The 11,174-nt window shown below is 30.3% G+C and overlaps 2 protein-coding genes across 2 annotated transcripts; both read right to left on the bottom strand.

Moving 5' to 3' along the window:
* Positions 1 to 3,521: 3,521 nt before the first annotated feature.
* On the bottom strand, positions 3,522 to 9,260 carry LOC130962438 (low affinity inorganic phosphate transporter 3-like). Its single transcript, XM_057888655.1, has 3 exons — positions 9,232 to 9,260; positions 5,255 to 5,359; positions 3,522 to 4,947 (listed from the first exon to the last, which is right to left on the bottom strand). The coding sequence occupies exons 1-3, from the start codon at positions 9,258 to 9,260 to the stop codon at positions 3,522 to 3,524; spliced, it is 1,560 nt and encodes a 519-aa protein (XP_057744638.1).
* Positions 9,261 to 10,072: 812 nt separating this feature from the next.
* LOC130962437 (uncharacterized) lies at positions 10,073 to 10,669 on the bottom strand. Its single transcript, XM_057888653.1, has one exon. It carries the CDS (start codon positions 10,667 to 10,669, stop codon positions 10,073 to 10,075), a length of 597 nt encoding a protein of 198 aa, XP_057744636.1.
* Positions 10,670 to 11,174: the final 505 nt, after the last annotated feature.

The following is an 11,174-nucleotide window of genomic DNA, read 5'->3' as shown; positions in this document are numbered from 1 at the left end:
AGCACCTCCCACTCCCAACCTGCATGAACCCCTTCCTCCCCACCACCTCCCTGCGCCGATGAACCCCTTCCTCTCACTCCCTCCCAACGCTGCCGAACCCTTCCATTCTTTCACACAGCGCCACCGAACCCTTCCTACAAGCATCTCCTCGCGGATAGCACCAGCCAACACCATCATCGCGGAGCCAACACCACCCCCGCCGCCACCCACAGCATCGTTTCTGGCCTCTCGAAGACGCGGACACTAGCCTACCCAGTAACCCCCAAGCCCACCCCCAAACGAAGTACGAAACTTAGCCGCTCTCTCCCTAGGCCTCACAGTCTCACTCTCTGCACCTCCCAACTGTGGCGAGGGACCGTTCCGCCCACCACCTCGAGAGTTGTCAACGATAGCTCCTAGTGGTACTGAAACTGATACTGTGATTGGAATCAAGAAACCCTAAATTGAGTCAATAGCATACAGCAGGTAATAAAAAATCCCTAGCTTCGAATCAATGTTCCTTTGAATCGCAATCTTCTTTCATAATATTTTGTGTCTTTTTATTTTTCTTTTTTATTTTTGTTTATTTAGCTTTGTTTTGAGTTTAGTTGTTAGTATATGAGTAGAAATGTAGAATAAGCACTCAAATGCATCCTTATAGTTTATAACTTGATGGTAGAAATGGATTAAAAGAACAAAAGAAATCACAGGATATGCATCCTTATTCAATAATCATTGTTCAGTGATTCATTGTTGCTGGTTGTTGTTAACTTGTTATTGTTTTATTTGTTTCTCATTGTTTAAGGAAATTTATTGTTTTATTGTTTTACTTGTTATTGATTCATTAATTATTTGATTTCATTGTTGCTAGTTGCTGTTTTCTTGCTGGTTCAGTATTTATTGTTTTATTTGTTGTTCATTGTTTAGGAAAATTGCTTCTGATTGTTGGTTCACTGATCATTGTTTAATTTATTTGTTGTTCTGTTTTTAATTGATTTGTTGTTGTGTTTCTGCTCTTGAATTATTAGACCAAAGAAATTGGATTGATAGAAACTGGAAGATATTACTCGATCACAACATGCACAAACGACCATAAATTTTCTTATCTGAGATAGGGGTTATAGACATATGTGCAATAGTAGTACAATGATTTGGTGCTTGAAATTTTCTAGGCTTTGCAATTGCAAGCATTATTAGTATTTAGTAATTTGGTATGAGGTATATCATATATGACTGATGTTTGTTAGTCAAGGCCGTAAGGCTAATATTTACTGCCATGTGAAACTTTAGAGTTGAGCTAGGCATCACATGCGCTTATGTTATCTGGAGTTGATTAAGTGCTTCTCATTGCCCCTTTTTCATCTCTAAATGAATTGCTGTGGTTTTCTTTGAATATGAATATCTTGATAAGATTGGGATGGATTGTCAATTCTTTGAATCAGTAACTTTTTTTTTGTTGAAAATTATAGTTGCATTAGTAAAATTGCATGAATGATATATGTGTCCTTATAAGAATAAAAGGGTGAAGAGACAACATTTTAATTGACCAAAAAGCTGAGACTGCTGGGATACAAACACTTTTGTTGACAAGTAACACAGTCAGGGTTAGCCAGTTGTGTTGTACAGTAGCAATCAAAGATGGAAAAACTTTTATTATTTACTATTGTTCTTATTATGTAACTGCATTTTGATTTCAGGTTGATTTACGTAAAAAAATAAAGAAGTTTAGCTGTTGGAGAAGACACCATAACTTGGGCTATCTTTTGATGGAAATTTATATTTATTTTCATTTTCAGTTGTGTTGACTGAACTTTTAAACTTCTTTAATTGTCATATTTAAATTTCTTTTGTCGTTAAATTTCATTTGATCAAGACTTTGTTAGTTATTGTATATTTGTATTTGTCGATTTCAATAGTATGACTTTGTCAAATAGTATGGTAGTATTTTTTTTGAAGTGATTGAAAAAACCAAACAAACCGAACCAAACCAAACCGATTTTAATTAGTTTGGTTTGGTTTGGATGATCTCAATAAAAAACCGAACCAAACCGAACCGCAATTCAATTAAACGATTAAATCGAATGACTTTTCTTTCAAAAACCGAATCAAACCGCACCGCGAACACCCCTAATTCTAACAATGTTCATTAACAATCCCAACTTTATACAGAAGACCTGACTATTTTTCCATGAATCACGCTGCACTGTCTGTATCAAGGACAGTCTTTGTCCCTTCAAGAGACAGATGTCATTTTAAAACTTGTCTAACAAAAATCTACATATATAGATGTCTCCATACCGTCTACACCCAAGAATTGGCCTATCAGTTATCATCCTCTATATGCCTCAAGGGTATGTGCTATGTGGGATGGGGCATTGGACCCACTGCTCTTTTTGTTTTTGTTCTAATTTGAATTACAAATTAGAATATACGTCTTGTTTTTTTTACTACCATAGAAATTATTGTATTATAAAAAGAGTTTAGTCCATTCTCTATTATCTAAATTAATACATTTTAATAATTCTGCTTTTATGCTATGGAAGTAATGCACAATTCAATGGTTATGGAATATCCCACACAAGCACGGCTACTATTAAGCTCAAGTTCTATTTACATTCTTTCAGCATTTCAATCTTCTCCTTCTAATAATTAGATCGCATTATATTAAAATTAGAAACTAAAACTAAAATCTATTATCAACATCATTTTATGATAATAGTTAGAGTTTGGGTTTGATAGAGTTTTTGGAAATGGTGCATCTTTTTATAGAGGTGTTTGATAAATAAAAAGGATTATAGGTTTGTGACGGTGACTTTTAAAAGTTAAAAATAATTTTAAAAATATTTAAGAAGTTTTTTTTAATTAATTTTTATTTATCAGAATTAAAAATTTAAAATGACCTCATATATTTTAATAAATATTTATATTATTCTCAATCTTTATTATATTTATATTCATCAAAATTATTTTAAATTTTAAATATAATTGTTACCGTTTGTGCTTATTAAAAATTATTTTGTTTTTGATTTACCAAATATATATAGTAATTATATCTTCTAAAAATTTATTTTTCAAATGAAGTCTAAATAAGGTTTTCTATCTTTTTAAAATACTCATATGATGATTTTAGTCATCTCCATAAAGTTTTATTTTTGTAGTCTATTAAAATAAAAGAATTATCTATTTTACTGTTTTATTCCGTTATTAAGAACTACGTTATGTATCTATTCTCGTCAAAATCAATTTCAAGAAAAATTACTAATATAAATCACTTTACTTTAAAACCTATTCTAACATAACAATTAGCAATATAATAATTAAACAATAATTAACCCAAATATATATATGATTGATTTTAATTTGGAAGATGCATATATAGTAGTGAAGAAACATAAAAGATGTTCTTAAATGACAAAAAAACATGATTAAGTTCCTTACAAGAACAAAAGACTTTAATTTGGTCAACTAGTTTTTGACTTGACGGAACCGTGAAACCGAAAAAAAAAAAAACTCTTAAATTTGTAATAATTACTCTGAGGAAACTACTCTAATCCGTGCTCGTTGCTCGCATCTTCTAGGGTTTTCCCCTTTGATTCCTTCACCAAGAAGGACGCCGCAATTCCAGGAATCACATTGATGCAAGCAAGAAAACCTAAAATCAGCTGAAAATGGTGACCTGCAACAAATAAGCAAATTATAGCAAGAAATAGTCCAAGCCTATTACCAGCAACTGTTATACCATGGCAAGTTCCCCTCATCCTTGTTGGAAAGATCTCGGCAGCCACAACGAAATTAGTTGCATTTGCAAAATTGTAGATGATGTTGCAAAGAACATAATACACACAAAGCTCGGTGATGTTATCTTTCTTCTTCCATGGAGTTTCTAGTAGAACAAGTACCATTAACACAGCCTTGATGCAGAAACATGCAAACAGGATACAGAAACGGTTGATGCGATCAATTAAGAAAACCTGGCACAAGAAGCCAAGAACAGTAGTCACAGTCATCAGCATAGCCAAAAACAAAAGCAATTCCGGTTTAGAAGGAGGGACCAACAGAGCATACTGGTGGAAAATCAAGTTTAGAAATAACAGCTGAGTGAGGTAGTTAATGCCGTTTACAAAAGAAGTAGCGGTGACTCCCAACAAGTGCCAGCCATGGAGATTATAAAATTCCCAGCTAAATAAACCAAAGGTTAGGTTTTGAAAAACAGTAGCTTCTTCCTCCTCCCCGTTTGTTACTTCACGAATTAGTAGCCTCTTCGCGTCTGAAGCAGCCTTCCTTGAGTTGTTCCAAACAAAGTAGGTGTAGCGAGGGCTCTCAGGTATCCTCTTAACCCAGAAGAAGTACGTATACCCGGCCACCACCATGGCCGCCGTTGCCACTACCTCAGGCATCAAGAGGTTGTCGAAAGTAAAGTAGTAGTCCTTGTATTTCTGGCTGACAGATGAAGATGAAATGATTATGGTTATCATGGAAACTAACTGGCCAAACAGTTCTCCAAGAAATTGCTTTGCAATGAGGCTTCCGCGGTTCATTTTGTTTGCCATCGTTTCGGAAATGAATATCGCGCCAACGGTGGATGTAGCACCCCCAAGAAAAGCAATAATGACTATATAGAACATAAAAGAGACCACTATACCAGAAAAATATAAGAAACAGACCGCCATGAACACCATGAGAATGATATCGAAAGCCATTTTTCTTCCAAACTTATCACTGAAAATCCCAGATGCAACAGATCCTACTAAGTTAAACAAAAGTACAAGTCGAGGATGATAAGAACCTGGTTCGATAGGATCTCTCAAGGGTACGAAGGCAAGAACACTAAAGTTTCCAAAGGCGCAAGCAAATTGAAGTCCAATAATAAGCATAGTAGCAAGGATTTGGTATCTTTTTTGAGCCGAGGCCAAATCAAAATTTTCAAGCCATCCTGGTTGTACCATGTTATCTGAACTGTTCTCTTTCCTGTCCAATAAGAAGAATTTCAAAATTTTATTAGCTAATTTTCAATAAAGGAGAATGAATAATTATATATCTTTTATAAATAAATAATGCTACCCCAAACAAACTCAAAATTGCTCTACAATTCTTTAAACTGCCACTTTGAAATATGCTTCAATAATAACAACAACAATACAAAGACCAGAAATGGTTAAAGGGGAAGGAAAAGATAGGATTTGATGCAATGAGCAAATAATAATGATACTAAAAATGAGAACTAAGAAGAAATCACAAGCAACAGACAGAGAAATTGAGTTGAAAACTTATTGACCTGACAATGATGAGGGGTGCCTCCTTCTCACTTTGAAGATCACTGCTGCTTATGGCCTGTGGAAGAACCCTAAGACCATCTCCAGTAGGGAATTCATCCCAGTTCCTGTTTATGGCCCACTTGTCATAAAAAGTAACTCCACATCAGCTTTTGCGTCATAAACAGTAAATAGGAACTCAAAGCATCTCTCTCTTCTCCATTAGGAGGAACTAACTTTAGTCCCTGTTGTGGTCCCACTTAATTAATTAATTAAAAAACTTGTAATTAATGTAATTAATTTTTTTTTAATAATAAAATTTAAATATTTAAATTTAAAAATAATTCACTATTAAAATATATTAATATTAAATAGATTCATATATAACAATAATACACAATATAATAATATAAATATAAATAATATTTAATATTAATTATGATATAAATAATTAATATAAATTATTAATTAAATTAATATTTCATTATTTAATTTATTTAATTATTATAATTATTAGTAAATTAATTATAATTTAATTACTTAATTAATTATTTGTTAATTATTTAATATAAATTATTAATTAAATAAAATTATCAATATTTAATTTAATTAGTCATTATAATTATTATTAAATTAATTATTATTTAATTATATAATATAATTATTTAATTATATAATATAATTATTTAATTAATTAATATTTTATATAATTATTTATTTTTTATTTTAATGCCAAATGGCAATTGTTTATTACTTTATGGGAGTCCCCATTCAGAGGGACTCCCTCTTCTCTCTCTCCTCTTGAAAAACATGAAGGACTTCACGTTAATTCTCTCCAAGGGTTCAATTTTTTCTTTTTCTGACTAAACAGTAGCAGGGCTTCTCCATTGGAGATGCTCTAAAAGGTTAGAACCCTTAGAGCAGTGGCACTACCAGCGTACAGAAAGGGTAGCCCACGGTATCTTATGTACTTTTAAGTCTTTTACTCATGGGGAATTACAACTCGATATTGCCTATGCATGGATTCTTTGTAACGTGATGCAGCGCGTAGATACAGCTGTTACTATTTTTTTTTTGTTTACTCAAACGGTATTCCCCAATCCGATAGGTTAAGGACTAATCCGTCGCGAATCTGAGCTCGATTTAAGGGTCTGCCGCTAGCCAATAGGTTGCTGCATGCATAAGGCGGGGTTCAAACTCCCGACATTTGCTTAAGCAGACGAGTGAGCTGACCACTCGACCAACCCAAGTTGGTTAGATACGGCTGTTACTATGTTACATGATGTTGATTGTGGGCTTTTTGGTTATAGGGATCATATTTGGGTAGCCCACGGATCTGTATATGTACTTTTAAGTCTTTTACCCATGGGTTTTTGGTTAATTTTTGATAGGGATTACATTTGTTTGGTGAGAAAGGACTTTGGTACATTTTTGTTGGATGATTGAGAAAAATTAAGAAGTTGTGCTAACCAGAAAACCAAAAAAGGAGTCATGGCTGTTTTTGATAGGTTTCTGAGAATGGGCCATTATTTTGTCCTGCAAATTTTGTTTGAATTCAGTGCAGTGCAATAATTTGACTTACTAAATTGTAGTGGTGTATAGACCCAAAAAAAAAAAAAGAAAATTGTAGTGGTGTATTCACAACATGAAATTTGTTAAATGGTTTTTTTTAATGTTAACCAAAAAAAATAAAAATAAAAATATTTTCTATAAGAAAACAATATGGAATTATTTACTCGAATATGCTTTTTTTATTGAATAAAATAAAATAACTTGATTTTTACTCCCATCACTTGTTTATATCTAGTTTAAATACATTATTATATATGTACCTAATCATTAATAATGTTACTATAGTTTAAATTTTATGCTATTATTCTTTAAGTTTATAATTATTATTGGTAATCTTATTATTTATAATTATTTGAGAAATTCTCTCCAAAATATAAAATATCATATCGTAATCTTACGACAAGAAAAATAAAATTATTTGACGATAATATATGAAAATAAATCACTTGTTTTTAATGAGTGTGTTTGAATGAGTCATTTGGAAAAATAAAATGGTTTCACTAGGGAATAAACTAGGGTGAAGCCAACTCTAATTAACTAGTTAAAAAATAAATCTGTTATAAAAAAAATTATTGTCTTAATTTTTTAATTTCAAAATAAAAAATAAAGAAGATGGACTTAGTTGGCTTGTATTGTAGTTAGTTATGATTACATCTAATTAATTTAAAATTTGATTTTTAAAATTAAAATTAACTTTTTTTTAATTTATTATTTAAGTTATTAAAAAAAGCATTATTCTCTTATTCTTTCTCCTTAAAAATCTGCAATCAAGGACCATTATTGTCAGAAGAAGAAAAAAAACTTTAAATGCCTAAAAATGAACAAGCTTTTCATGAATAGAACGGTAGTCTTAGCTCGTAAATCTGAACTTAGAGGAGGAAGTATATATGTCATTGGAGCTTTGGTTAGAGGGATAGGCGTGACATTAAAAACAGATGGAAGTTTTAAAATGAGGGAGAAAGGGTAGAAACTTACCTGCAATTATTTTTGTGTGAAATTAATAGTTTAGAATAGTTAGATTATAATTTAATTAAATCTATTAAATTATTTAACAGTTTTTAATTTTTAATTTTACCTAATACCAAATGCAGGTGAGTAACTAATGGTTCTTACGAATGGCGTTTTCCTTGCTATATAGTTTATTATTTAATAAAAATAATTCGAAAACAAAATAATAAAGTTATCGATGGCAGAATAATACGCAACCTTATTACGAAAATAGAAAAAATATTAGTGTATTTGTCGATGAGTAACATTATTTAATTTACTTATGATGGCTTTTCTGTTTGTAACCTTTTGAAATAAAAATTACTATGTAATATAGTCAAAATAAGAATGGCTGAGTTGTTGGTAATATTAAAGACGACAGATTTATTGATGACCCGTCGTAAAAATTATTAGCCTCAAATTTCGCCAATCTTATCGATAGCCTAGGATCGACAGTAAAAGTGTACATTTTTTTTAAGGAGTCATTTAAATAAAAATATTTAAAACTTTTTTTGAGAGATATTTTTTATTAATTAAAATTTAATATATATAAAATAATCTAAATTAATATTCTTTTTATAAAAAATTCTACAATAATTTTATTATAAAAATGACTAAAATATTCTTATTTTATATATATAAATTTTAATTTTAAAAATTTTAAATTCTAATCCTATAATGATATAGAAAAAAAAATGATTAGAATTTAGAATTTTTAAAATTTATATATACATATATATCTAAAATAATAAGAGTATTTTATTTATTTTTTATAATAAATATATTGTAGTTATTTTTTATAAAAAATATTAATTTAGACTAATTCAAAGTATAATTTATTAATTTTTTACTAAATTAATTTATTTGATCTAATTTTAATAAAAATAATATAATTTAATTAATTATATGTATTGAATTTTAATTATTTAAAAATATCTTTAAACAAAAGACGTATTAAGCATCTTTATCTGAGTGTTCTTTTTTTTCTTTTTAAATGCCTTGTCCAAATTATTGATTATCCCCATTTTATCGACGGTGATCCTTCATATTGGTTATCTATTACACTTGCTCAATAATAAATATGCATGATTTATATAGATAAACAAAAATAAATTTTGAAAAAAAATAAACATAAAAATAAAAGAATTACTTAAAAAAAGATAACAAATAATGAAAAATATAAAAAAAAAACTTAAAAATATACGGTTTTATTAGGTAAACAATGACTTTTGTAAATAATATGAACAATAGACTCTAAAATTGATTCAATAAAATAAAAAAACATTCCACCCTCAAATTACCTCCTAAACCTTAACATTAAGAGATAACCATCCGTACATTTAGTTAATTGAACATCCAGCAATTGTTAATTGTGCATGAGTAAATCATATCGAAAAAATAATTATCCAATTAAAAATAATCAACATAATTATCTGCATACCTATCGAATTGAACATCTGACATATCCATTGTTCACATTGATTAGTATTCTCATTGTCTCCTTATAGTTTTCCTATAAAAAAGCATTATGTTGTATAATATATATATACCTCAATTACCACATCCAACTCCAAGGAGAAATTTGCATAATGACCCCAGCATGTATATATTTAACAAACTAGAGGTAGGGTTTAAAACCCATTATTATATTGAACAACAATTATTAACCACATATAAATACCAGTTTTGTGTACATTAAAAAAAATATTACATTCTTTTTTAGTATTATTAAAAGCTTACCTTTTTAATATAAATGACTTTTTAATAATTTTAACACCAAATAAGTGTGTATCCTGCTATTAGTATATAAGAGTGGTGCCTGTGTCAGAGTAGTGTATATATTGTAACTCATTATTAATTATCAATAATATTTGAGGAAAAAAAATCTAAATTTATTTTATTATTTTTCTAATTAACATCACCAAATACATATTATACGGAAGATTAGATGACCTATTTAGCGGCATGATGAGTGTTGTGTCTAGAGATTGAGATCACATATCCCATTCTTTTTTCATATTTAACTAATAAAAATTGGACATGTATTTATCTAAGATTTATTTAGTAAGGTACAAATGGTCGTTTTTATCTAAAATTTATAGGTAAGAGTTGATAATTAAAAATTATTTAAAAATTTTCAACTATTATTTTTACAGATAGACAATAATTATTAAATATAATTTAATCAATCATATCAAATTATTTAAAAGTTGTTACCTACTATTTTCACGTACAAACAATTTGATGTAAATGATCACGTATTGGTAACGAGATATGTGATCTTAGTCCTCATGGTTACCATGCATACGTTGTTGTCTACTAACGGTCTTAGTGGCCAGATGCAATGTAAGAAAGCGGTATAAAAAAAGAACCGCCAGAACTGCAAAGAAAGAAAGGAAAACGCTGAAGAAATAGTGGCAGATACCATCGTCGGGTGGGTTAACAATGGAAACGCCAAAGGAGTAGGATATGGCAAGAAGACTGAGGGAGACACACATAAGGGTTGACAACAACAACGTTGGAAAACCGGGTCCGACCGGAGCACCGCTTATTAGCCATATACATGAAATTATAGATGTATAGAAAGATACGCTGTTGGTCCAAAGATAACCTTTGTAGTTGCTTCTGTTCACCTTAGCGAAAACAGATTGTCCGGGACATGCTTGATTTGTCCCCCTCGGTGTTGGACACCCGATGAATCCGTTGTCGCTGTTTTGGACAACTCCACCGGGCGGACTCAGACCGATTTGGAAGGTCATGCTCGCAATCATAGTGGCTACCATGGCCAGATTCCCTCTTATCTCCTTCAGCCATTCTCCATCGTCGGTAGGCATCAGAAGTTGAAGCCGTTCTTTGAAAGTTCTGAGACTCGTTGCCATTAATTTGAGTAATTGATTACTATTTACTATTTTGATTCTGTATTAATTTTGAACCTAGTCGGCTATATATACAATCAACATCGTCCCTAAGTAATTAAAGCACGAAAGACTTTTCTAGCATGCAATGCATGGTTTGAGTATTTACTTCGACGGGCTCATGCAAGACTTTTCTTCACTGATATGTAAATGGACAGGAAAAATACGGGTAGACAATAAAAATATTAAATAATGTGAATAATAAATATGTTGAATGTTTATTTTACTAGGTGTGTGGATGATTATTTTAATATTAAGATTTAAGTAGATAATTTAAAGGTGTGGTGTGTTTTTATTTGATTAATAATTATTTTTATTAAAAAAGTTCATTTGATTACCTAACATAACCCAAATGAATAATATATATTAGATAAATTAGTTCATCGTCTCTTAAAATTATTAGTTTTTTTTGGATGAAAGACATATGAAAGCTTAATCGGTGGATTTAAGTATAATAATGATAGGAGCT

Source organism: Arachis stenosperma, chromosome 2 (genome assembly GCF_014773155.1).
Source record: "Arachis stenosperma cultivar V10309 chromosome 2, arast.V10309.gnm1.PFL2, whole genome shotgun sequence".
NCBI classification, from domain to species: Eukaryota; Viridiplantae; Streptophyta; class Magnoliopsida; order Fabales; family Fabaceae; genus Arachis; species Arachis stenosperma.
The sequence above is the reverse complement of the archived record's forward strand: the minus strand, read 5'-3'. Positions and strand labels throughout refer to the sequence as shown.